General features: G+C 52.9%; 1 protein-coding gene and 1 long non-coding RNA gene across 2 annotated transcripts; one reads left to right on the top strand and one right to left on the bottom strand.

The window, feature by feature from the left end:
- Window positions 1-12131: 12131 nt before the first annotated feature.
- LOC127028543 (uncharacterized) lies at window positions 12132-12535 on the top strand. Its single transcript, XR_007768016.1, has 3 exons — window positions 12132-12197; window positions 12278-12356; window positions 12450-12535. It is a non-coding gene; the product is annotated as an uncharacterized LOC127028543 (long non-coding RNA).
- A 5237-nt stretch (window positions 12536-17772) lies between these two features.
- Window positions 17773-23716, bottom strand: LOC127028509 (T-cell activation Rho GTPase-activating protein-like; the record flags this gene model as incomplete). Its single annotated transcript, XM_050914266.1, has 14 exons — window positions 23388-23716; window positions 22745-22864; window positions 22382-22552; window positions 21868-21909; window positions 21457-21541; window positions 21298-21351; window positions 20973-21039; window positions 20131-20315; window positions 19737-19898; window positions 19543-19652; window positions 19004-19199; window positions 18659-18776; window positions 18386-18531; window positions 17773-17802 (listed from the first exon to the last, which is right to left on the bottom strand). Coding segments are annotated over exons 1-14 (1815 nt in total), but the record flags the coding sequence as incomplete, so codon positions are not given.
- Window positions 23717-27356: the final 3640 nt, after the last annotated feature.

The following is a 27356-nucleotide window of genomic DNA, read 5'->3' as shown; positions in this document are numbered from 1 at the left end:
GCTGGCAGCTCAAGGGTCCTCAGCCTGGGCACTACCTGCGCCTAACAGGAGTTAGTAAGGACGCTGCTGAAATTTAAAGTCAGAGAGGCTACAAATTCAATAGCTCCTTTGGAAACCACCAAATTCTGGTCAAATCCAAACAGTTTTGTAATGCCCCCAGCTTTTGATTCACGCTCAAGTAAGACTGCTGGTTAAATGGACACGAGGAGAGCAGAGACAGAAGGGTGCGCTGCAGCCCGTACCTCAGGAGCAAAACTAGAGGATCCTATGAAATTGAACAGCCTTTCACAGGGGACAGCTGCATGCAACAGGGCATGTGGCACTAGGAGCTGAATTCCCTCCACAGTAAAGCATTGGAGTAAGCTCTGCCCTGAGCAAGCAGGCACCTTGTGTATGACACCGTCTGCTGGGGAAACAGCTGGCACAAAAGATGGTAACAAGCAGAAGAAAACACATGCAGGAAAAAAGAAGCCACCAGTCTTGCTTCATCTGCTACGATGCCGTTTCAAAGCCTGTGAGAGAAGGCAAGGAGAAAGGGGAAAACAAATCAGTGACAAAAAATGCTTCAGACAAAAGTGGACATAAAAAAGAGGAATAAAAAAAGGAGGCAGCAGTGATCCTTCCTATGCTTTCAGTCTGAACAGCTGTCAGAAATGCTGAGTTTCTGCATCCTGCATGTGGTGTCTGGTGCAAGTTCCTCCAACATCAACATCTCCGAGCGCCAGGGCAGGTCAGAGCAATCCCAGCGATGGATTAAGTTCCTCTTCCCTCTCTCCTCAGCACGGGAAGCTGTCCCACACTAAAGCCCTGTCTAATGCCACGTACTGGTAAGCTCTGGAGAAAAGGGACAATCCCATCGTGGTGTGTACCCTGCAGCCAGGAGGGTGCTGCTGCTTTTCCTATGCGATGCCTTCGCTCCCTTCCACAGGAGGCAGAAGCACAAATTGAACCATCACACAGTTATGCCCATCCCCTCCTCCACCAGAGATGCAAAAAGGTAAAAAACAAGTTCCCAGACCCCTAGGTCTTCCTGCTCAGCAGGGCTGAATGACAAAAAAGCAGCATAGCAGGCAATGCACTGCTGGGAAGCAGGTTCCCAGTAACACAACTCCCTCCCCAGCCTGACTCGGTGCATTCCCACCACCACAGCGGTACGCAAACTGTGGGAGCAGATGTTTCTGGTCCCCTGGCCACACTATCGACTTGCAGGATGCACATGATGGCCATCCCCACCACACATGGGGCCCAGTTCTCCACAGGACCAGGGCTGCAGCCAAGGGCAGGATGCGGTCCCACTGCAGGACCACTGCAGGGCCAGCAGCCACAGACCTGCCTCTGGTGCAATGTCCCACAACAGAGCAGGCAAGGCAGGAGCCCCGGGGAGGGACATGCAGCCCAACAGCACACAGAGCACACGAATGGCACACAGCTGCCTGTCAGAGGATTGTATCATATGTCCCACACAAGACCTGGACATAACTTAGAAAAATTAAGATACAAAAGGGCTATCTTAAGGCTGCAGGATCCACAGAATGGAGGCAAAAATCCTCTAATGTGGTGATCCATGTTTTTAACTCGAGAATCTGAGATGTTCCAAAATGCTGTAATTACAGAATTCTCCTTTTATTGATTAAATGCAGAATTTCAGTTCTTACTTTATTAAAGTAACCTTCCTCCACACTGCAAGAGCACAGGCAAGGAGAGCAGAGTCCAGATGCATGGACCTGCACACCTTTGCTCTCAAACAGGGCTGGCTCATGGGGGTGCAGCCACCAAGACATTAAAACAGAGTGGCTGAAACCTCCTGCATGTCACATCTAACCCAAAGCAAGGACAGAAAGCTTACACCCAGCTGCCCAAACCCCCCCAAATGTGAACTGAGGCTCCTGAGAGCCCCAGACCAAACCATGGCCAGACAGACCGGGCAGGAGACAGAGCTGGATTTATACAGCACTGCTGCTCAGCTGCAAAGACCTGCTCCACCTGGGATTGTAACAGGGGCAGGCTGGCTACTCCGTGAAATTTGAGCAGAATAGGTATTTATTTCCAATGACAACAACTCCAGATCTCTCAAAGGCCATGACCCTGCCATCAGCTGGGGAAAGACAGCCCACACGGCTGGACAGACTCCTTGGCTGGGTCCCTTACTGACCTTGCTGCACCTCCAGAACAAGAACCTTGTTCTGCATTTATTGCTGTGACTGAAATTGCCATCCCTAAGGTAGGAACTCAACTGCAGGGCTTAGACATGAAAAAGTAAACACCACTTGCCACCATTTCCACCATGTACCACTCCTGTTCTGAAGCAGGATGGCTACCATTTCAAATTACATCTCTCTGCAGATAGGCCCACCTCCGAGCAACAGGGCCAGGAAGAGGTTATTTGCTGTCGGTAATCTGATACTGTCACTTATGTCAACGCTGTCACTTATGTCAACTCTGTCACTTATGTCAATGCTGTCACTTAGGCTTATAAACATATGCTCAATTACTCTTGAAAAGAGATTATAATCGTCAACTAGTGGATGCAGAAGGATAGAATAAACTAATCTGTGCTACGAGGGTGTACATGCACCACACAGCAGCAAATTATCAACTGGTAATGTTGGAGATAGGCAGGGAACAAAAGCAAAGGATGCTACTTAGTTAACGAGGTGCGACCCTAAGAAGAGAAACAAGATGACACCATAAGTAAGTCAGTGGGTAAAGAAATACCAAGATAAGCACAGGGCAACCAAAGAGCTACTTGAACTGTGAGTGAACTATCCTAATTCACATACTAGAAAACCCACCCTTGGGTAGGGAGAGCCCCCTACCAACAGAAGCCCCTTCCTCACAGAACATGCGCAGTAAAAAAGGGGGATGCTGCAACTTTAAGTGGAGATGAGGCTTGTGAGAACCAATAGGAACGAGGGTAACTCAGTGAAACTGTAAAACTACTGATAACTGTTGCTCGAAATGTATAAAATGCTATACTGTGTGCTAGCTTGTGGAGTTACCACCTAGCACCCATCTCTGCGCAGACATGAAAAAACCAAATATCTTGACTATATGTGTTAATCGGCTTTTTTGCACACTGGGTAAAAGAATCCTGATTTTTGGGACAACACTACGAACTAACCGTCACACGCAGCTACCTGCTCACCCTGAACCAGATGATAGCTTCGATAGAGACAGTCGCCAGCTAGTTCTCCCGCAGAGATCTGGCCAGGACTGAAAGCTAATGCTGGCCCTCTGTGTTGGGTTTGTGTGGCGGGGTTTTGGTAGCGGATGAGGGGCTACAGGGGTGGCTCCTGTCAGAAGCTGCTCGAAGCTTCCCTGGCTCCAAGTCGGACCCGCCTCTGGCCAAGGCTGAGCCAGTCAGCAATGGTGGTAGTGCCTCTGTGATAATATATGTAAGAAGGGGAAAGAACACTGCTGAAAAAAAGACCTGCAGTGGAGAGAGGGGTGGGATGTGAGAGAAACACCCTGCCGACACCGAGGTCAGTGAAGAAGACGAGGGAGGAGGTGCAGGGGAGCAGAGATTCCCCTGCAGCCCGTGGTGAGAGGGCAGGCTGTCCCCCTGCAGCCCATGGAGGTTAATGGTGGAGCAGAGATGCCCCTGCAGCCCGTGGAGGACCCCATGCCAGACAGAGAGAGCGTAACATTAGGTGGGTAGGCAAGCACAGAGCCCCATGGTTGGTGCGGCTCTGAAAGCATAGCCTAGGGATACTTAGATCAAGCAGTAGATTTCAGTGGTAGCACCTTCCATGTGGGAGCAGTGGCTGGATGTTTTCAATTTGAGAGCTGAGCTCTGTGAGAGTGATAGGGACCGTTAGGTTAGGTGGTTAGAAAAGCGCAGAGCCCCAGTGTTGCTGGGGTTGTGAAAGCGATTCCAAGGAAAGGTGCTGGCTAGCAAGAGCTTTCAGTGCTGGCAGCTTCCCTGTGGGAGCAGTCGCTGGACGTTTTCAATTTTCGAAAATGCGTTTTCGCCTGTACGACGGCTGAAATCTTTTCATATATCTCGCAGCTGCATTGGGGATAGGGATCAGGTGATTATCTGTGGTTCTGCCTCTTCGTGCTCTTGTCGTGATGACCCTTGTTCACCTGAATCCTTTTTTAAGCAAACTGATTCTTTTCTATATTTCTTGTTCTGTATATGGGCAACTGATAGTGGCACTGGTTGATTCTCTGGTTCAGCTGTATCACCCATCACTGGAGTCTGAGTAGCCGCAGTAGCTGTTGTGTCGGTTGATCTCTGGGTGGTATTTTTAAATAGTTGTTTAACCCTAAAGAAGACCTTAGCCACATTCAGGAACATGCTGCTTCCTAGCAATCGGACCATGCGTGTTGGTTCAACATGCCAAGGCTATTCAACATTTGCACACTCCTCAAACTCTGTTGTAATTAACCTGGCGGAGAAGGGGAAGATGTGGGAAGATGTCTCCCCCATAGGTCGACTCCCCGAAGAGAAAAGGTAAAAAGTGTAATTAGTAATAGTCTCCAGGAGATGGCACCAGAAGAACAGAGATGGCTCCTTCATAGATTGGCTCTCCCAGAAAAGGTAAAAGGTGTAATTATTAATACTTTCCCGTAGATGGCTCCCGAAGATGGCCATGCTCCGCACAAATACCAAATTAGTTTCACGACCTGCACTTCTGTCGTGTCATAAGCCAGTGATACAAACAACAACATGATAACTCTAGTCCAGTTCCCACAGGTGATAAACAGCACAACAGGGAGCATATACTGCAAGTAAGGTATTTCATCATGTAATTTTAAGAACAACCACACCAACTTTGAGAGCAAAAAAATCCACATTGTGACCAGTGACTATTAAACCAATACAATGAATGCTTACAATAAATTTGTTTTAACACACTCTGATCAGATCTGTCATTATCTCAACCCTTTGTGCCCCACGTTGGGCGCCAAAAAGGACTGTCGTGCTTTGACCCCAGCCAGCAACTAAGCACCACACAGCCGCTCCCCCCTCCCCCCTCCCAGTGGGACGGGGAGGAGGATTGGAAAAAGGAAGTAAAACTCATGGGTTGAGATAAGAACAGTCTAATAACTAAAGTAAAATAAAATATAATACTAACAATAATAAAAATATAATAATAAGAATAATACTAATGAAAAGGAATATGACCAAAAAAAGGAAATAAAACCCAAGAAAAGACAAGTGATGCGCAATGCAATTGCTCACCACCCGCTGACTGATGCCCGAGCAGCGATCTGCCCCTCCCGGCCAACTCCCCCAGTTTATATACTGGGCATGACGTTCCATGGTATGGAATACCCCTTTGGCTAGTTCAGGTCAGCTGCCCCGGCTGTGCTCCCTCCCAGCTTCTTGCACACCTGCTTGCTGGCAGAGCATGGGAAACTGAAAAGGCCTTGCCTTAAGATAAGCGCTACTTAGCAACAACTAAAACATCGGAGTGTTATCAACATGATTCTCACACTAAATCCAAGACACAGCACTGTACCAGCTACTAAGAGGAAAATTAACTCTATCCCAGCCGAAACCAGGACAGGCAACAAGAGGCAACAAAAGACAACAGGAATAGGAGGAGAAAGCAGAGGAGGTAGGGGAAGAGGAGGAGGAGACAACAGGAGGCAACTGAAGGAACCAGGAGTTGTATTTATAGGAGGGAAAAGGCGGCAACAGGAGGAAGAGGGAACAGGATGCAGGAGGAAGAGGCAACAGGAAGAGGAGGAGGAGGCAAAAGGAGGCCACAGGAGGCCACAGGAGCAAAAAAGGAAGAAGAGGCAACAGGGGGCAACAGGAGTAAAAGGTAACAGCAGTCAAAAGGAGCAAGAGGAAGAGGAGGAAGAGCTGGAGGCATAGAAGGAGGAGGCAGAGAAGGAAGAAGAGGAGGAAGAGGAAGAAGAGGAAGAGAAGGAGGCAACAGGTGGCAAGAGGAGGAAGAGGCAAAGGCAGAAGAGGACGAGAAGGAGGAGGAAACAGGAGGCAATAAGGTGAAGAGACTAGGAGAGGACAAGATGAGGAAGAAGAGAACGAGGAGGGAACAGCTGACCCAAACTGACCAAAGGGATATTCCATACCATATGACATCTGCTCAGCAATAAAAGCTAGGAGAAGGAGGAGGAAGTAGGGGGGTCATTCGTTATTTATGTTTGTCTTCCAGAGCAACCGCTATGCGTACTGAAGCCCTGCTTCCTGGGAAGTGGCTGGACATCACCTGCTGATGGGAAGTAAAGAATAAAATCTTTTGGTTTTCTTTGCTTTCGCGTGTGACCCTTGCTTTTACTTTATTAAACTGTCCTTGTCTCGACTCACGAGCCTTCCGTTATATTTTCTCTCCCCTGTCCAGTTGAGAAGGGGGAGTGATAGAGCAGCTTTGGTGGGCACCTGGCATCCGGCCAGGGTCAACCCACCACAGTCCGTTTTGGCACCCAACGTGGGGCTCGACAATGGCAGTTTTGTATTACGTGTGCTATAGCTATAGTAGTTATTAAGTGGCAAGCTCCTGTGCGGGTCACAGAGTTTGTTGGCTGCACTGCTTATCTCTTTATTTTGCTGAGCTTAGGAACATGTTAATAGAAATAATGGCTCTGTGCTTTGCCCTGGCATTGATGGCCTTGCTGTGCTGGGGGAGCTATTTTGCGGGGAGGATGAAGGAACTTGGGAACATGCTGGTACAAACAATGGCTATGTGCTTTGTCCTGGCATTGATGGCCTTGCTGCGTTGGCGGAGCTATCTTGTGGAGAAGATGAGGGAATACATCTCCCTCTCCCTACCTGGGATTGATGTGGATGGTTTTATTATGCAGGCTCCCGAGGTCCTTGTTCACCCTTATGTAAGCTGTTTAATACTATTAATTAATATTATTGGCATATTATGGGCTTTGTGGAATCCGGTCTCGTCCTGGTGTAAGAGAAGACAACTTTTGGGTGAGGCAATACTGAAATGTGCCCTGAGGCGTCCGGTCCCTGGGTGGCAGGGTGTGTGGAAGGATTTGGGCAGATTCCTAGGACGGTTATCACCTCCCATAACGTGGGACTTTACACCTGAACAGGCAAGCAACCCTGGCAAACTGACGCGCCACTTGATAGAAGGGTGCCTTGCCTACCCCAGTGAAAACGAACAGCTTCTAGCACTGTACTGGGCCTGGCCTGTGCCTATCAAGCCACAGTTCAGTACTCTCAGAGGATTATGGTTGAGGTGGGGACCCAAACTGCATCTGAGAACACCATGGTTGAGACAGGCACCCAAACAACAACTACAGTAATTGCCCCAGTAGTGAAAAAGAAACAGTGGACAAGGAGAACAACAGGTCCATACCCTCGATTAGTAAGGGAGGAGGAAGAAGAGGAAAGGTTTAATCAAGAAGCCGGTCCTTTGACAAAGAAATTGGAGGAAGGAATGAGAGAACTTAGACAGGAAGTAGAAACTACCCAGTATCTGACCTCAACAGAACTTCGAGACATGCAGAAAGATTACAGCCACCAGCCAGGTGAGCGGATTGCTGCCTGGTTGCTCCGATGCTGGGATAGAGGGGCCGACAGTCAGCAATTGGAAGGTAAGGAAGCCCAACAGCTGGGATCTCTTGCTAGAAACCAGGGAATTGAGAGAGGAATTGGAAAAGAGGCAGCAATTTGCAGTCTCTGGAGACGGCTCCTCTCAAGTGTGAGGGCAAGATATCCATTCAAGGAAGATCTTGTCAATTCCCCAGGAAAGTGGACTACTGCAGATAAAGGCATCTAATGCCTGAGAGAATTAGCAGTGCTGGAAGTCATCTGCAGTGATCTAGATGATGAGGAGGTCTCCAAAGATCCAGAGGATGTCCTGTGCACAGGGGCCATGTGGAGGAAGGTGATTCAAAGTGCCCCAGTGTCGTATTCTAACAGCTTGTGTTGCCCAGATACGGATACACCAACTGTGGAGAAAGCGTCTTCTTGGCTCCAAAACTTTGAAGAAAATCTCTGTACCTCCTCATCCCTATGGAACAGCGACTTGGCTGTTAGGGGCACCCCAAGAAGTCAGTCTCCTCCTGCCCCGGTCAGAGGGAAAGGGAGCCCCATGCACATGCTGCGTGGTGCACTCTGGTTCTTCCTGCGTGACCAGGGGAGGACATGAGGAAGTGGGATGGTGAACCCACCTTTAAGCTGGAAGCCTGTGTATGTGAACTGAGAGGGAAGAAAGCTGTTAAGAAGGGGTCATCCAAGAAGGCTGTCAGCATAGGAGCTGTAGAGACACGAGAAGGCAATCGGCGATCTCCCAGACATAGAAGAACTGAAAACACCTCCCTTGATTCTGGTGAGAAGACTTCTGGTCTGGCACTGCAAGGGTCAGACAGTGAATACTCTGACCACGAACAGGAATAGAGGGTCCCTACCTTCAGCCAGGAGGAAGAAAGGGATGACCGGGTATACTGGACTGTGTGGATTCGATGGCCTGGCACATCAGACCAACAGAAGGATAAGGCTTTGGTAGACACTGGTGCACAGTGTACGGTGGTGCCATCAGGGTATAGGGGCACAGAACCCATCTGGATCTCTGGAGTGACAGGGGGATGCCAAGAATTGTCTGTATTGGAGGCTGAGGTGAGCTTAACAGAGGACATGTGGGAAAAGCACCCCATTGTGACTGGCCCAGAGGCCCCTTGTATCCTTGGCATAGACTACTTCAGGACAGGGTACTTCAAGGACCCAAAGGGGAACCAATGGACTTTTGGTGTAGCCACTGTGAACACAGAGAAGATCAAACAGCTATCATCTACCCTGCCTGGCCTCTCAGAAGATCCCTTCGTTGTGCCTGGGCTGAAAGCTGTTGCTTGCCTTCTCCATCCCTTGTCATCCTATTCAATGCCGCACCAACACTGGAGCCCTGCAAAATTGAAAACATCTGGTGACTACTCCACCACAGGAGGTGCCAAGATTGAATGCTGTTGCTGTCCCTCAGCTTTCCTTGGCAGCCCTTTCACAGTCCCACCAACACTGGGGCTCTGCGCTTCTCCAGCCACCAAACATGAGGGTCACTCTCAGCATAGGTAGAGCTCAGCTCTGAAATTGAAAACATTCAGTGATTGCTCACACATGGAAAGTGCCAGGACTGAATGCTGTTGCTAGACCACACCATCCATTGGCTACTCTTTCACAGCCCCACCAACACGGGCTCTGCGCTTGCTTACTCACCTCATGTTATGCTCTCTCTCTCGCAGTCTAGGTAGAGCTCAGATCTGAAATTGAAAAGGTCCAGTGACTGACCCCACACGGAAGCTGCCAGCACTGAAAGCTGTTGCTAGCCAGCACCCTTCCTTGGAAGCGCTTTCACAGCCCTAACAACACTGGCACTCTGCCCATTTCTAAACACCTAACCTAATGCTCACTACCTCTCACTCGCGTAGAACTCAGCTCCCAAATTGAAAACGTCCAAACCCTGCTCCCATATGGAAGGAGCAGCACTGAAAACTACTGCTTGATCTTATGATCCCTAGGCTACGCTTGCAAAGCCACACCAAGCGTGGGGCTCTGCGCTCGCCTACCCACCTAATATCACAGTCTTTCAGTGTTGAAGTGGACAGAGAGCTCAGCTCCCAAATTCAAAATGTCCAGCCACTGCTCCCACAGGGAAGCTGCCAGCACTGAAAGCTGTTGCTAGCCAGCACCATTCCTTGGAATCGCTTTCACAGCCCCAACAACACTGGCACTCTGTGCTTTTCTAACCACCTAAACTAATGGTCTCTACGTCACACTCTCGCAGAGCTCAGCTCCCATTTGAAAACGTCCAGTTACTGCTCCCACAGGGAAGCTGCCAGCAATGAAAAGCTGTTGATAGCCAGCACCTTTCCATGGAAGCGATTTCACAGCCCCTACAACACTGGCGCTCTGCCCTCTTCTAAGCACCTAAAGTAATTTCAATATCTCTCACTCTTGTAGAGCTCAGATCCCAAATTCAAAACGTCCAGCCACTGCTCCCACAGGGAAGCTGCCAGCAATGAAAAGCTGTTGCTAGCCAGCACATTTCCTTGGAAGCACTTTCACCGACCCTACGACAAAGCTGCACTGCCCTTTTCTAACCGCCTAAATTAAAGTCACTATCTCTCACTCGCGTAGAGCCAAGCTCCCAAATTGAAAACGTCCACGCACCGCTCCAACAGGGAAGCTGTCAGCACTGAAAGCTCTTCCTAGCCAGCACCTTTCCTTGGAAGCACTTTCACAGCCCCAACAACACTGGCGCCCTGTGCTTGTCTAACCACCTAAAGTAATGTCACTAACTCTCACTCGTGTAGAGGTCAGTTTTCAATTTCTCAGTTGAGTTCTACGAGACGGAGAGATAGTGACCATGACGTTAGGTGGCTAGAGAAGCGCAAAGCCCCAGTGTTGCTGCGCCTGTGAAAGCACTTCCAAGGAAGGGTGCTGGCTAGCAACAGCTTTCAGTGCTGGCACTTTTCATGTCTGAGCAATTGCTGGATGTTTTCAATTTCTCACCTGAGTTCTCCTTCGACTGCAAGAGAGGATGAGATAAGATTAGGTGGCTAGAGAAGCACACAGCCCCATTCTTTGTGTGGCTCTCAAAGGCTAGCCAAGGCATGGTTAGATCAAGCAGTAGCATTCAGTGCTGGCACTTTTCATGTCTGAGCAATTGCTGGATGTTTTCAATTTCTCACCTGAGCTCTCCTTCGACTGCGAGAGAGGATGAGCAGAAGATTAGGTGGCTAGGCAAGCACAGACCCCCAGTGCTCTTAGGGCTAGGAAACACTGCCAAGGAACGGTGCTGGCTATCAACAGCTTTCAGTGCTGGCACTTTTCATGTGTGAAGAAATAGCTGGACGTTTTCAATTTCTCACCTGAGCTCTCCTTAGACTGTGAGACAGGATGAGCAGAAGATTAGGTGGCTAGGGAAGCACAGAGCCCCACCGTTTGTGTGGCCCTGAAAGGCTAGCCAAGGCATGGTTAGATCAAGCAGTAGCATTCAGCGCTGGCACTTCTTATGTGTGAGGAATAACTAGACGTTTTCAATTTCTCAGCTCAGCTCTACGAGACGGAGAGATAGTGACCAAGGCGTTAGGTGGCTAGAGAAGCTAGGCAAGCCACCAATCTTCTGCTCATTGTCTCTTGCACTCTAAGGAGAGCTCAGGTGAGAAATTGAAAACGTCCAGCAATTGCTCAGACATGAAAAGTGCCAGCACTGAAAGCTGTTGCTAGCCAGCACCCTTCCTTGGAAGCGCTTTCACAGGCACAGCAACACTGGGGCTTTGTGCTTCTCTAGCCACCTAACATCATGGTCACTATCTCTACGTCTCGCAGAGCTGAGCTGAGAAAGTGAAAACGTCCAGCAATTGCTCAGACATGAAAATGTTGAACATTTGTAGCTTCATGCTCTCAATTCAAGACCGTATTCACCCATTCATCATATACGGGTTTTTATAATCGATTAAAACCACCACATTTTCCTTAGTTTGGCTAAAAACTATTTGGATGATTCCAATTATTCACAGGTATTAGAACGGCATTACTGGACTCTGAGGAAGATAGGTGCCCAGCGTGTCGTCAGACAGATGTTTCTCCTGATGCTTTAGTTGCCAACAAGTGCCTACGCCAGGTAACATGGTGACTTGTCCGTAAACTGTTTGTAAGAAAAGTCTCTTTGTAAAAAGCTGAGAGGGAAGAAACTATTAATTGCCATCTCCTAAAGCAAGGCTAAATTGAATTAGGCTAAATTTAGTTTTCAAATCCCTTCTCTGTTGTTACAGAAGCTTACAGCTCTGTGGAGACAATCTGGCAAGTTCGGGTCAGACTTTTGTTGAACAGGATTGCCTCACTGTCAAATTTGGTGTTAACACTGAAGTACTTGTAATACAGGTACTCTGAGTTACCAGTCATTAGCATCAGTGTTTCATGGGATGTGTTCATCTATCTGGATGTTGGTTTATTTTAGGATTGATAGCGTTTACAGGAATACACAAGTAATTTTACTCTGTGGAGGCTTTTGTTCGTCTATCTCCTGAAGTTTCGTATTACCTTTTGGTCAATGTTTTTCTGCCTCTAGGCTGTGAACAACTTCAGAAATGGAACTGGCTACACAAAAGGGCTCCTTAAGCAGATTCAGCAGCAAGAGCAGCAGCAGCCGCCACCGCCACCACCTCCACCACCACTCACAACTGGTACACGTCCTGCTGCTCTGCTGACTGCCGCTGAACTTTCTAAACCTTCCTCTCTGTCAGTGAGCAGCCTGTTGGAAGAGAAGGTAAGGTTTATTTCAACATATGCAGTGATTCTGGTATTTTAGTAGAGCTTCTTTTCCAACTGTTTGCAGTTATTCGCAAGGGCTATCAGGTTCCTGTGCTAAGAGAACCAGCATTACCAAGCCTTCTGGGCCCCCAAGGACAATCAGTACCCCCAACTGGTAAGTAACTCTAACTTTTGCATTCCTTTTAAAAAATTATCTTCAGATAAACTGAATGGGATTGTTTTCTCTTTCCTCTCCCCACTCCAAAAGGTCATCCAGTGAGGGCCAGTCCAGTTCGCTCAGCAGGTGGCAGACCAGGCTGGGAACTGTAAGTATTCTACAGAAATGCAATATATTACTACTTGGAACCTGTTAAACGACGCCGTAACACATAACTTCCACAATAGCTGATTTATAATGAGATAAGTAGGCAGCCCAACCTGAATGACTGTAACCAGCTTTACCTACAACTCAAGAAATCCACAGACATGGTGGTGGTGTTCCTAATAGCCAGATGCAAACCAACCACTCGAATCGGATGGTATGGCATGGCATTTCTGGCTGTAATGACTACGCTGCCTTGTATAAGCACTCTGTTCCAGCAAACTTTGGCAGCCAGGCAGGAGCATAGGAAGGAATCGTATTTGAATAAAAGGCAACGCGCACAGCTGGGCAGATTATAAATAGCACCATCAATGGCCGGGGAACAACGACATTTCCTACTCGCCTTGAATTCTGTTGGCTGCGGAAAACCTGAACTTGACAAAAGTTGGCATGACTGTTGGAGGGATGGCCCTTACACCCTGCACACTTGGAAGTCTCACAAGAAACATGGCGCTGAGGAAACTTCCCTCCCTGACATGGAGTCCTTCTGGCTCTGGCATTCCTGCTCCCAGCCTGCTTAACCGCTTCTCGCCCTCCAGGCCAGATCATCCCCTGGTCACAAATGACCACCGCTGAGCGGTTACAGCTTGAATTTCCCCTGCACATCACAAGCAAGCGCGCAGCTGAGCAGAGCAGCCTGGCCTGAGCGCCAGCACAGTGGAGGGGGAGTGGAGCAGAGTGTGCTTTGCTCAGGACAGAGTCACTTCTTTCCTTGGCTGTTTTGAAACAGGCTTTTCCATGCAGCTCAGCTACTGCAGGGAGGGGAGACAGCCTTCAGCGTCTGCCTGTGTTGGTCTGGGCTCTGAACAGTCCCCCCGTTCATCCAGGCTTGATTGGCCTTTGCCCTTTCTTTGCAAAGGAGACTTTGGGGAATCCTTTTCCAATGTTATTCTTCTTTTCCCCTGATCATCTGAATTCCTCTAGATCTTGAACATCTCTATAAAAACATTGAACTATTTCCTGTTGAGCTCAGGAGTTGAAAACTGAAACATGGAAGCCAGAGGCGCTTGAACCTCAGGTGAGATGTCTCTACCCAGGGGTGCCTGAGGCAGGGGGGGTTGTCAAATGCCTTGCGTTTGGACCCGGACGCTGGCAGAGGAGATGAAGTGGAGCTGTGAGAGGCTCTTCCCCGGGCTGTGAGAGCTGCCCCGTCCCATGGCCACGCGGGAGCAGCTGCACGGCTGGAGGCAGCGTTGGCACTTGCTGCCCTCTGGCCGACAGCAGAAGCCTGTGCAAGTCACCAGTTTCCCCTACAGACTCACTTGTCTGTGTCTCCCAGCACGTATCTGCACTGATGGTATTCAGGACCAGCTCCTGGCTCCACTTGCACCGAGGCTAGCGATAGCTGTATTTCAGGTAGGTAGCTCAGGTTTAATCCTTTGTCCCCCGACCATCCCCACAGGCCCAGCAGCACAGAAAGTCACAGCGGGCTGCCTTTGAGCAACCTGCTCCACTGGACTTGTGGCAAATGGTGGGTCTGCATCCCTGCTCTCCTGTTCTCCCTGTAGGGTCCTGGTCGCTAAAACAAGCTCTTTTCCCTGGAAATGACCATCGTGGCTAAAGACAGGCTCCCCTTGGTGGGCACCAGCCAAGCAGCGGGAATGTCTCTGGCACACATGCTGCTCCAGCTTTCAATCCCCAAGACGCTGGAATTAAGGCAGGCCCAACAGGAAGAAAATCTGCCGTTTTTGCTGAAAGAGGGGAGGAACCACCAGCACCGCAGAGCCGTTCATATCCTGCCAAGAGCCACATGGCAATGAAACGTGTGGTGAGCTTAGGCAGGAATCCTCATGTCCATGGAGCAGCACACGGGGGTGTTAAGGCTTTATCACACGAGGGTGTTAGGGCTTTATCCTTGGCCTACAGGGCTGGAGGAGCACCAGAAAGGAGTCCTGCCCTGTCACCCGTGACCTTCACCCACCGAGCGGCCAACACAGCCGGGGACAAGTTTGTGTGCAAGGCTCTCCAGATGGCAAAACAAGGATCCCAAGTCAGCTTGGGATGTCATGCGTCTGGTTTAAGTGTTGATACTGAGCAATGCCTTGATTAAAATAGGGGCGATTAAGAGAGTTAAAAACCTGCCTTTTTCAGGAAAAATGCAGGAAATCACAGACATTTACAAAAGTATCATCTATTGGATAATTTGCAGTCCGGCAAGAAGCAGCGGGTCCAGTGGTTACTGCTTTAAGGGAAATTTAACTCTTTGGGAAAAGGGATACAAAACCACTCTTCTGGGCACTGTCTCACACACAGGGGGCTAGGCTGGCACTGGGGACCCTGGGAGGCTCTCCGGGGTCCCAGCTCTCCCCAGTGCTGACTCTTGTGGCTGCTGCCTGTTCTTGCCTGCAATGCTGACTGCGCCCACCTGGTGGGGCTGTCCTTGGGAAGGGCCCCAGAGCTGAGAAAGCCCCTGGCAGAGGGGCGGGGAGAAGCTCTTCTCCAGAGGGTTGCCCGAAACCCTCCAGAGCATCCCTTTTCCAGCCCATGAGATGCTCTGTGTGACAAGGGAAGGTGCCCGTTGGCCCATGTCTGAGGCCCTGCAGGGCTCCCATCAGGGTGCTTTGACCTGCCCATCCTCCAGCCGCCACTCCAGGGGCTGGGGGTCTCCTCTACGTCCCCTGACATATCCCTTAGCCCCAGGCAAGGTCTCATGCCTCAGCGTGTGCTTGCAGGGCTTGTGGCCTTCCCGCTGGCAAGGGCTGAATTCCAATTAAATGCCCCTGGGCAATCCGGACCTAAGCAAACCTTTTTCTATGGGTCACATCGCTTTGCAGCGCGTGTGTGTGATTCATCTCCTGCACGGGAGATGAGGGCACGAGCTGACCTAGCTTGGACACTGGACCCTCTCCCTCCAGGCGACTCGAGCCCCCTGCTTTTTCCTTCGGCTTCTTCAGCCTGATGATCCCCACTGCCAATTTCTACCTGTCCTACAGTCAGTGTCTCTAGCACAGCTGTAACTACAGTGACGCAGCACCAAAATACCCGTCCCCCACCACTACCATTAAAACCACCAATGTTCAGACGATAGGTAAAGAAGAAGGGCTGTCCTGGTTTCGATTGGGACAGAGTTAACTCTCTTCTTAGTAGCTGGTACAGTGCTGTGTTTTGGATGTAGTGTGAGAATACTGTTGATAACACTCTGATGTTTTAGTTGTTGCTAAGTAGCGCTTATCTTAAGCCAAGGACTTTTCAGTCGCCCATGCTCTGCCAGCAAGCAGGTATGCAAGAAGCTGGGAGGGAGCATAGCCGGGGCAGCTGACCCGAACTAGCCCAAGGGGTATTCCATACCATGGAACGTCATGCCCAGTATATAAACTGGGGAGTTGGCCAGGAGGGGCAGATCGCGGCTCTGGCATTGGTCAGCGGGTGGTGAGCAATTGCATTGTGCATCGCTGGTTTTTTTTCCTCCCCGCCCCCCTTTTTTTTGTTATATTCCTTTTCATTACTATTATTATTATTATTATTATATTTCATTATTACTATTGTTAGTATTATATTGTACTTTCATAATTAAACTGTTCTTATCTCAACCCACGAGTTTTACTCTTTTTTTTTCCTTTCCTCCTCCTCACCCCACTGGGAGGGGGGAGGGGGAAGTGGCTGCGTGGTGCTTAGTTGCTGACTGGGGTTAAACCACGACAAGGGCAGAGGAAAAGAAGTGTTTATTTGGAAAGGAATCCCCTTTTTCCCTCCTATAACTATCAGTGGATGAAAAGGAGAAAAAATGTCAGGTCAGTCACAACGCTGGGTTCCAACCCTGAGCTTGTAATTTTATGGCTCTTCTGCAATGTCCTACAGTGAAAGAAGAGTTTGAAACGTCAGTCTTCCAAACTGATTTTTGGTTCCTTTTGACACCATCAAGCCTAGAATGGTTTTGGATGCCTTGATTAATTTGACTCTAGATGAAAAACGACAACAAAAGAAGAAAAAGGTGACAGAGTCACAAAAGCCTTTGGTGTCACTAAAACCAGATCCTCCTCAACACGGGCAACAAGAAAAGAAAGGGTTTGCCCATTTCACTCGTTCTGTCAGCCCTTGAAGAGCTGAGCGCTGCACTCTTTCCTCTCTGGCTTGTGCCAGCAGGGAACCAGAAGAGCAGCCAGGAAAGCCAAGGGACCACTAAGGGACCTGACGGGGAGGTTGTGGAGTCTCCGTCCTTGGAGATATTCACAGCCCAAGGGGACACGGTCCTGGGCAACCTGCTCTAGGTGACCCCGCTTGAGCAGAGGGGTTGGACCAGATGACCTCCACAGGTCCAACCTCAGCCGTTCTGTGTCATTCTGTGCTTTGGTTTGACTCCTAAAGCCTCTGAACTCAGCCCTGATGTGCGCTGGAAAGGATTCTGGGGCAAGGGATGATCCCAAACTCCTCCAACACGATTCGTCACAAAACGACATCGACCTAGGCCGGAATATCGTACGGCGGACACAGTCAGAAGAGAGAAAGTATCCTTTTATTGTGGACATCAAGTGCGGGAGCCCGGGAGTCCCAGGGGTTCAGCCAGTAACAGGAAGTCGGCACCTACAACGACAGAGTCAGAAAGCACTGGTAAACCCACAAAGGCAGCAATAGGCATGAGTTGGTTCCCCTTTCTTTGGGGAACACACTTGACGAGGAATTGTTTAGAGCCCAGAAGAGAGAGCTATTGCTGGCATTGGCCAGGGGATGGCTCTGGCGCCTTATCCCCATGGCTAATACCCCTAGAGACCTGTGAGTGTACAGAGATGCACCGTGCCCCTGTGCCACGCAGCAGGGCTCGACGGGGAGCCCCTGGGGAGCTGCCGTGGAGTTCTTTCCAAACCCTGCGCAGCACCACCCCTCGCCGTCCCTTGCCAGCGAGTTCAACTGACTTAGAGCAGTGTCAGAGTTGGGAAAGATGGGCAGCAGAGCCTGGTACGCACCCGGGCTGCTTCACCTTCTGGCCCTTCCTGCTTTTTTTCAGTCCCCGTCTTTTTCTCTCTTCCTTCTTTTCTTTGCTTGTTGGCATTCCCTCTCCTCTGCCCAGGCCTCCTTTCTCTTTCTTTTGCTTCGGTCTTCATTTTCCTGGGGGGAGCCTGCAAACCTTTCCATCCCACAGTGGGATTAGATGGGGAAAGCCAGCATCAGCTGGAATCAGTTCTTGATTTCACCAAAGCTGACTCATTTTACCTTCTTTCCGCTGAAAGGCTCTTTAGTTCCTCTGCGCACACCGCGGAGTCCACCGTGGCCCTGGGGTGGCTGGAGGCAAAGCAACGGGTGCCTACAACAGAAATGTCGGCGTTAGCAGGTGGCAAGGGGCGCCCTGGCATAGGAAGCGACTCTTTGGCAAATTGCTCCCTTAGCTCTACAGAGAAGATCCCTTTGGCTGGTTTGCGTTAGCCCTGTCTTCCAAGGGCCGCCCTTCGGAACACAACGTTCACACGGGTGTGGGACACTCAGTTCCTTCGTGGGGGCCATTCAGCAGGGAGCCTGCGGTCCCCGTCCGGCCAAGAAAAGGCTTGCCCACTTCATGCTGCCGGGGTTGCTTCTGCCCTCCCGAGACACAGCTCTGCAAAGGCTATCCCTTTGGTGCAACACCGCCTTCTGCGGTGGGAGGCTTTGCTTTTGAAATCCATCTTTCTGTCGCTATTTGGGAGGTACTTCCTTTGATCAAGCACATGCCTAACGCATCTGAGAAACAACCTTTCCAGTTTCACTTGCAATGGATCGTTCCGGGGAAAAAAAACCCACCCAGAGCCACAAGAAACGGAACGCCGCGAAGAGGCACAGCAGCTCCTTGGACTCAGCAGGAACTACCCTCCTACACGAGACACCTTGTCCCAGTGTTTGTGGAGCTGCCCTACCTCTGCCCTTTCCCATCCCAGCACCGTGTCTGCCCCTGCTGCTTTCTGGAGGACGGGCGGAGAGGGTGGTGCGTCCAGGAGGGCTTTTGCCTGGTGCTCCACATCTGCTTCGCCTGCAGGGCCACGTTCCTCTTCCAAAGGCAGCTCTGGCGAGCAAAAGCACGTGCAGCAAAGTGACTTGTTGGAAGTGCACAACAGCTGAAGCAAAACCCACCCGAAACCCTCCACCAGCTGTCTGCTCAGGCTGTGACAACCCTCAGTCCCTCCTCATACCTGTGGATCTGCCCATGGGCGCTGGCGACTCCTCAGCTGAGGGACTGGAAAGGCCGGCCGTCTCCTCCCCAAAGATTTCGCAGCAGTTTTCAGTCAGAAACTGCACCAGCGCCTTCACCTGCACACACGAAAGCCTTGCTTTCAGCGCAGGTGCCTGAAAAGGTGTCAAGCAGCCTTTCCCACTCCTGACCCTTGCCTCTGCGCAGAAGGCTGTCGCTGTGGGGCTGCTCTTGCAGGCAGCCGCCCCACCAGCATTTGCCGGAGAGAGGGGGCAGCCAGGGACCTCTGAACAGCCAAGCTCCGATGGGCCGGGAAGGCTGCAGCCGCCTGCTCAATACAGCCTACCTTCTCAGTCACCTCCAGCATGGCCTCCAACGAGAGCAGGTCCTCGTTGCCTGCGCTCAGCAGGTTTGGCCCAACGCAGATGGCCAGATTGCTGCAGCTCATCCTGCTGGTGGACGCATTGTGGCCGATATGCTGGAGGAGGGACAGCAGCCGCTCGAGGAGGAGGAGATTGGCTGCAGGCAACTTGCTGGCCACCCTGAGGGAACAGGAACGCCACGCTGACAAAGCAGATGTTGCCCACAGCCGGCCCCGCAGCTTGCCCAAGGCAGGTGGGAGCCAGCGGCTGTGTTGCGCAGCTTTCCAGGTGCTCTCAGCCAGCGGCCAGTGCTCCTGCGCTTCAGGAAGGAAGCACGCCGTTGCTTCCCACCTCCTGATTTCACCCAAGCCCACGCAAGGGAAGGCTCCCTGTCCATGCCCTTTCCCCCCAAATCCAACCCCACCCAGCAAGAGCGGGCTGCCAGAAAACACCGTCCCTTTGCAGGCAAGTCCCAGGCCTCTACCAGTCGCTGCTCAAAAGGCAGGCTGCTGGCCACACTTACGCTTTCAGCTCCTCCACCTTTGCCTGCTTGTCTGGCCTCTCCATGGCTCGCATCCAGTCCTCGTAGAGGTCGATGACGAGCAGCTTGGCGGGGATGCTTCGGAGGAAGTCCTGCCACGCCAAGGGCTCCAGGTGAGCCTGTGGTCACTCCAGGCCAGCCAGGAGCTCTTCCAGCTGCAGGTCACAAGCGCTCACCTTCAAGACGACGGCCAGCAGGAGCACAGGCTGGCTTCCCAGGTCGACGTCCGCGCCGCTGTCAAGGGCCTCCTTCAGCTCCCGAAGCGCTGTCCCGCTGGCAGCTCTCCGGAATATCCCCTCCATCGACGGTCCTTCTTGGTGCAGGATAGCCAGGAGCTCCTGCAGGAGACGCAGCAGGACAGTTGCTTGGCTGAAGAGCTGCCTGCTGACAGCGGTGGCCGGGGCCAGAGCTCTGCCCCAGACCCGGCTCCCTCCCCCCGCAAAGGGGCTGGGACCAGAGCGGGAGCCAGGCCTGAAGAGCCCAATCCCCCGTCCTCGGAGCTCCTAGGGACACTGCCTCTCCCGAGCAGGCGGAGGGAGGGCTGGGGACCGCCTGGCCAGGCTGGCTTACCTGGATGGGCTGGGGCAGCGTGCCGTCCTCCCCGCAGACGGCTGCCAGGGGCTGTCCAAAGAGCGCCCGGCTGCAGCCGGAGCCCGCCTGCCCTGGCGCCTGGGCAGCGGACGGGGTCCGCCGCAGAGCAAAGGGCCAGGGCAGCCCCCTCCTCCTCCTGCTGCTGCTCCCTCCTGCTGCAAAGGAAAACCCAGCAAGAGCCCGTCAATGGAGACCGCCAGGCCAGCGCTCCCGGAGCCTGCCCTGCCCTGCCTGCCTGCAGCGCGGTGCTGAGCGGTGCGGCAGGACGGGCAGGGAGCAGGCAGCTGCAACCGCGGCTCCGGCTCAGTGGCTCCAGCTCGGAGGCTCCTGAGAGCCAGCGTGCCACCGTGACAGCCTGGCCCAGCCCTCGCTCTGCCCTCCTCCAAGCTGTGCGCAGCAGCAGAGGCTCCGTCTCCTGGGAGAACCACGTTCAGCGGCCGCTGCCCAGCGCGTGTCCTTCCTCGTCCAGGTGACGTCCTCCCTTGGGGTGCCAAACCTGCGTGGCGACACTCAGGGGACAAGCCAGCAGAGCTCCTGCCGACTCCAGCCGAGGAGCAAGGACCCATCCGCCTGGCTCTGAGGATGCCCCAGAGGCAGGCAGCACCTCGAGCGCTCGGCAATGTCCCCTCTGCCCCTGCGTGCAAGGGAGAGGCGTCAGGGGAGAACGAAGGGACCCCGAGGGCTCAGCTCTCTCCTGCTGCAGAGCCGTGGGGACCGACTTGCTCGGGGCGAAGGGCAGCCGCAGCAGCATCCCACCTTGGGCACAAGTGCTGGTTGAGGGAGGAAAGGCGGCCCTCCCTGCCTTTCTTTCCCAAACTCACCTGCCGAGCAGCAACGTCCCCCTCCATTGCCAGCAGGGAATGGCGGCGGCCCTTGCTGGGGATCAGCCTGCAAGAACCAGGCTGCACTTAGAGAGCAGCCCCGCAGCAGAAAGGGCCACCGGCGAGCTGCCACCCGGCACCAGCAGCCTGAGCGCGGCAGAGCTGGGACCGTCTGCCCCGCCGGGCCGCCGTTCCTGCTGGCTCCCCAACCCTCTCAGCACCCTGACTGGCACCGCGGGACCCTCCCGCAGAAGGTCACCCCGCTCGCCAGAGATCCCCGGCACTCCGGCACAGCGAGAGGTGGGGGAAAGGCAGCCGTTCTCACCTTTGCCTGGCCCTCGATCAGGGTCTCCAGGCTCCTGGCGCTTAATGTCCTCCACTGGGCAAGAGAGAAGGAGGGGAAGAAGGTGAGAAGCAATGCCTCTGCTGCTCGCCTGGAGGACCAGGGCTCGGGGGACAGAGCCGAGACGAGAGCGACACTCACGGCACGGCGGCGGCTCAGCTCCTTCTCCAGGACTTTGATGGAGGGCAGTCGCGTCACCCGCGCTCTCGTTGCTCCTTCTGCTTGCCTGTGCACCGGGAAGGGACAGAGAAAGAGTGAGCCCCAAGCCACCGCTTCTCTCTCCAGAGAAAGTCATCCCGAACCCGCCCCGGCTGCCGCCCCGGAGCCAAGCAGAGAGCAGAGCTGCCTGCAGAGCTCCTGCCTGCCAGGCACTCAGCCCTGCTTCCCCGCCTGCCTCTCCCTGCTGCAACCAGAGGAAGAAGAGGCTTTCCGTCCCTGCTCATGCCCCGTCTGCCCGAGAGCTGCCCACAGCCATGGGGGCATCTCTCCCCAGCTGGGGAGCTGGGTTGCCCCGTCCGGCTGCGCCTGGAGCATTCAGGGCAGTACTCTTACCCCAGCAGGGTGCCCACCCACAGCTCCTTCAGGGCCCGGGAGCTGCAGAAAGAGAGGAGAAACAGCGTCAGGCCCCGCTGCCCCGCCGCCCGTGGGCAGAGGCGGGCGCCTGCACAGCCCTGCCCCGTGGGGAAGGACACAGGGGCAGGACGAAGCCCCGGGGGGCAGGACAGAGGCGCGGCCCAAGCCCTGGCTCCCTCTCGTCCTCCTTTTGGCCTTCCCTTCTGGGGACCTGCAGGGGATGCAGAAATGCCCCCCATCCCTCTCGTTCCAGCTGCCTGCATGCCCACCCCTCAGGCCCCACCCGGCCAACCCGGCCTGCCTCCCTCCCTGCCAGCGTGCTGCCCGCTCCCTGCCCAGGCTCTGCACCGTTCACAGGATGGCGTGGGCACGGTTGGGAACCTCTCCTGCCCCTTGCCAGCCCTCACCGCAGCTGCCACGCCCCAGAGAGGACGGGGGCCAGCACCGCGCCGCACCGCCCAGCCCTGCCGTGGGACGGGGCACCACGACTCACTCGAAAGTGGCAAGGCAGGAGCCGGTGGGCCAGGCGAGGATGAGGGACTTGCTGCCCTCGCCGCTGCCATCCTCCTCCTCTTCCTCCTCCCCCGCCGCCTCCGTCCCGCCGCTCAGCACCCACAGCTGGTCCAGGGCCAGGCGGAGCTGTGGGCGCACGGAGGTGCCCCGTCTGCAGAGAGGAGAGGCAGGCAGGGAGCTGGAGGTGGCCTCCTTGGGGTCGCCGCGGGCAGAGCCCTGTCTCCCACCGGCCGTTGGGACGGACAGTGGTGCATCCAGCACCAAGGTGCCGGGGCCTGGGGCTGGGGCCAGGGTGTCCCTGCCCTGGGACGGGGGAAAGGCAGCTGGGCTCCGAGGGTCTTACTGCAACTTGGCGATGACCAGTTCGTCCTGGAGGAGGAGAAGGCGCCTCTCGCTCCTCTTGCGGCCCCGGCTCAGCCGCACGCCCGTGCTCAGCACCGGCTCGGCGTCGCTGAGAGCCTCCCTGCAAAGCAGAGAGCGCTGGGCATGAGCAACGCCGCTGCGGCGGGGCCCGGCTGTGCCCGCGTGTCCCCGAGCCGCGGGGGGAGCCCACCTGGAGCCGCAGCAGCAGCTGGCCTGGCCCATCGCGCCTGGGCCAGGAGGACCGTCGCGGTGCGCGGCGCCGGCTGACGCCAAGGACACGGGCCAGCCGGCGTGAGCGAGGCTGGGAAGCGGGGTGCCGGTGCCAGTGCCCGGGCAGTGCTGCTCCGCCAGACCCTGCCTCCTCCCAGCGCCGCTCCGTGCCAGCACAGCTCCGTCCTGCTGCCACTGGTGGCTGTTGGCTCCAACGCACCAACGTTCCGAGCCCAACGGAAACTGGGGGGGGAGTAGGGGGGGCCTGGGGCGGGGGTTCTCTCCAGTATGGCCCTGTCTCTCTTGCACGGGGGAGCCCAGAGCTGGACACAGCAGAGGGCAAGGATCACCTCCCTCCACCTGCTGCCAATGCTTTGCCTACTGCAGCCCAGGATGCCGTTAGCCTTCTTTGCCCCAAGGGCACTTTGCTGGCTCCAAAGCGGTCAACTTGGGGTCCACTGGGACCCCAGGGGTCTGCGCAGCTGCTTTCCGGCTGGCTGTGCCCCAGCATGTCCTGCTGCAAGGGCCTGTTCCTCCCCAGGTGCAGGGCTTTGCTCTTCCCCTGCTCGAACCGCATGCGGGTCCTGTCAGCCCCTTTCTCCAGCCTGTCCAGGCCCCTCTGCTCGGCAGCACGACCCTCCGGCGCATGAGCCTCTCCTCCCAGTTTCGGGCCATCTGCAAGCTCTCTGAGGGTACGCTCTGCCCCATCATCCACATCACTGAATGGGAACAGGACCCGCATAGTGCAGCGCAGGGGGTCGCAGACGTGCACTTTGACATGACAGAACTTGTCACAGAAGGTTCAGAAAATGACTTTTATTTAATCCTATTTTTTTATTCTACCTACAGCGCTTCCCCTTTTTAATCCTGCAAGCTATTAAAAGGTGTTCAAACCGTCTCATTTTTCACTTGAATGTCACCTCTCTTCAGAGTGCTGATGTCATGTGTGACATCGGATCGGGTTGTACTCTCGCATAGATCGTTAGCTAGTAGGCAGCCTAGATTAAAAAACCACTCTTCTGGGCACTGTCTCACACACACGGGGCTAGGCTGGCACTGGGGACCCTGGGAGGCTCTCCGGGGTCCCAGCTCTCCCCCAGTGCTGACTCTTGTGGCTGCTGCCTGTTCTTGCCTGCAATGCTGACTGCGCCCACCTGGTGGGGCTGTCCTTGGGAAGGGCCCCAGAGCTGAGAAAGCCCCTGGCAGAGGGGCGGGGAGAAGCTCTTCTCCAGAGGGTTGCCCGAAACCCTCCAGAGCATCCCTTTTCCAGCCCATGAGATGCTCTGTGTGACAAGGGAAGGTGCCTGTTGGCCCAACGTCTGAGGCCCTGCAGGGCTCCCATCAGGGTCCTTCGACCTGCCCATCCTCCAGCCGCCACTCCAGGGGCTGGGGCTGCCGTGTAGGTCTCTAGCCAATGTCTCAGGTACCCAGGGATATTGAAAACAGGGGAAGGCTCATTTACATATCGTTGTTTATATTAATAGCATGTCCCTTCTCCCCAGCGAATTGTTATGCACCCAGAGATTGTGTGCAAATATTCACCACCCGGGTTCGTCTTCATGGTGGTGTTAATGCTATTTTAAAACAGTGGTGTTGTGTTGTGTTGAGGTGTTGTGTTGTGTTGTGTTGTGCTGTGGACCAGGTTTTCAAAAGCATGCCACATTTGCCTTTTTAGAATCGATGGGCATTTTCTCCGAGAGCACCAGCTCGGGTTTTGGCAGCCTGACCTCTTCGTGCTCTGCAGTTTACCAGCCAGGAGCAAGTTCACCCACTGTTGAACAAGCCATGTTTTCAAGGAGTGCCATATTTAAAAGTTGTACATTCATATAAAGCCTTCAGAACAAGTCTGTTGTGCTTTGGGTGTCAGAGTACGGTTGTTAGCAACTCTGTAACTAACTGCTGTAGCTATCAATGTATGCAATTGAAACAACAGCTGCTTTTTATTACAGTAACAGAAGCTTACACCTTCTTTAGCAGGCACAAATCAGAAAGGCAAGGTAAACAAGGCCCGAATGCACAAGCCCCCAGCCTTCAGTTTTCTGCTTCTCAGAGAGTTATTAACAACAGCTTTTTCTCCTCCTTGTCACATGCATTTCAGTATCTCCGTTTTCTCGAAGCAGTGACTCCGACTATGGAAGCACTTCAGTGTGCTAGCAAATGTTTACATTCATTCCCAATTAAAGCCAGCGTTTCAACATGTTCCAAAATCCCACAGAACAGACAAGCTTTCAAGATCCATACGTCCTGTATCAGCTGGGTGCTTCTCCCCTGCAGCAGCTGCACGTACATACTTCACAGAAAAACCTACGAGTCAGAGCAACAGCTGAAGCAGGTTCCCAGCTTCTCCTGGGAATGGGGCAGCCTCTGCAATGTTCTGACCCCATCTGCAGCCAGTTTGCTGAGAGACAAATGTGGAAGCTCATCCCTTCCAGAGGACTTCCATTGACGGTTTGCTTAGGGAGTCATCAAATCTACATAACCATATGAATACCAATTTACCTTTATTGTGTATTGCACTGTTCACGTCTATTGATGAAAGCGGCTATGGAACAATACCAGGTGACGAATATATTGAACCGAGCAGTAGATATATCTGGAATGTATAACTAGATTCTGCTTTGACTGTTCAATTTTTTGCACAAGCGTGGGGAGTGCGGTATGCATTCACCATGTACAACAGAGCTAATACCAAGAACTGTCTGTTTGCAACATTTGTGACCTCTGGAAAATTTAAAAACTGAGTGAAGGGAAATGTGCTTTTGTTTGTAGAGTGTCAGCTGAGTCCTTATGAATTTCAAAAGCTCAGACACAGGCAGGACCTGAAATATCAGCATCTCCTGCTTCTTTCTATACCTTGTTCCTTTCTTCAGAGTTCAGTTTTTTCTTTCTTCCTTTGTGGCTGTTGATTTCCTCCACTGTTGCTGATGTGAGCTGCATCAGCAAGAAAGCTTTGAATGCACCAGCATGGAGCTCAGGTAGTCAAACACTCAAACCATGATACCTGTAGGATACAAGTGCCTGGCAAGAAATAGTTGCTCCGTGCAAGTGTGCATCAACCATGAGACCTTGTTTTCTTTGGTTTTCAGAGGTTTTGTTTTTTTTTTTTTTTAATAACAAGTTTCTTCGCAGTGTATTTTCCTTTGGACAAAAAAATAATGTTCCTCTGTTATGAAAAGAGAGTTATTTCTTGAGCAGCTTCCACTTAGCTGGAAAGCCATTTGCCACTGAGCAGTATTTAGATGGCCATCTGTCCTACTCAGGCAGAGACCTCATGGGCTGCGTTTTTCCTGCTGTTCTTGGGTTACAGGAGCCACAGGATGGGTGCTCTGCTGCATACCCACCTGTGAGCAACACATGCCAACCTAATAGAAAGAAGAAACATCAATTTGCCTATGGGTTTGGACCTGGTCACTTAAGAACCCCAAGTTATCATCATTTAGGAAAAACAAACAAACAAACAAGCTTAAAGACAGTCATGTAACAGTGGGGCTCTGGGAATTTTGAGTAAACCATCTAGTATCAGACACAGGGACAGCTGTCTTACTCTCCAGCCATCAGCTCTGTGGTGAAAACTGCAGGGACCTTCTGAGCATCCTCACATCCTGAATCTGCAAATTCCAAAGCTAAAACAGCCCATGCCCCCGTCTGTTCCCGCGCCCCCGTCTTTTCCCATGCCCCTGTCTGTTCCCACGCCCCTGTCTGTTCCCGCGCCCCGTCTTTTCCCACGCCCCGTCTTTCCCCGCGCCCTCGTCTTTTCCCCGCGCCCCTGTCTTTTCCCCGCGCAGTTAGTAGCGGGGGAACACGCAGTTTGGAGTGCCTACAGCACGTGATGGTCAAATTTCTAGTGAAGAGAATCTTTTGTCTTGCTGAGGGATCCTAAAAAGCTTGATTCCTTTTCATGCTTCTGTGTCTGCAGCTGAATGTCAGCAAGCAAAACCAAGTTCCCCGACTCCTGCGTTGCGTGTCCTTGTAATGCTGCCCAATGTCCATAATGCTACTTGCACACCTCCTTGTCCCTCCAATGTCCAGTGGCCGTCTTCTCTTTCAACTGGTCTGGAGCTTAAAAATCAGTTGAAAAAGACTGGAGAGTGCAATTCTTTCTAGACATAGCTTCAGTCCACTTGGAAGCAAATGGGATTGGTTACCCAAGTCTTTGTGGAAGGTCCAAAGAGAGCCTAAGGTTTTGAGTGCCCCAGAATGCTCTTTTCAAGCAGGGTGCCAGGCACGTAAACAGCCTGTGATGGCGCAAGGAGTGCCCAGAACATCTTCAGCCCAACTCTGTTTTGGAGAAGCAGGTGTTTTCCTGCAACCTCGGCTAGCGTTGTGCTGCTCTTTAGAGGCTTGGGTGAGTGGTGTTGTCTTTGGCTGTGTGGGCTTCAGTG

Source organism: Gymnogyps californianus, unplaced genomic scaffold (genome assembly GCF_018139145.2).
Source record: "Gymnogyps californianus isolate 813 unplaced genomic scaffold, ASM1813914v2 HiC_scaffold_34, whole genome shotgun sequence".
Taxonomy (NCBI): Eukaryota; Metazoa; Chordata; class Aves; order Accipitriformes; family Cathartidae; genus Gymnogyps; species Gymnogyps californianus.
The sequence above is the reverse complement of the archived record's forward strand: the minus strand, read 5'-3'. Positions and strand labels throughout refer to the sequence as shown.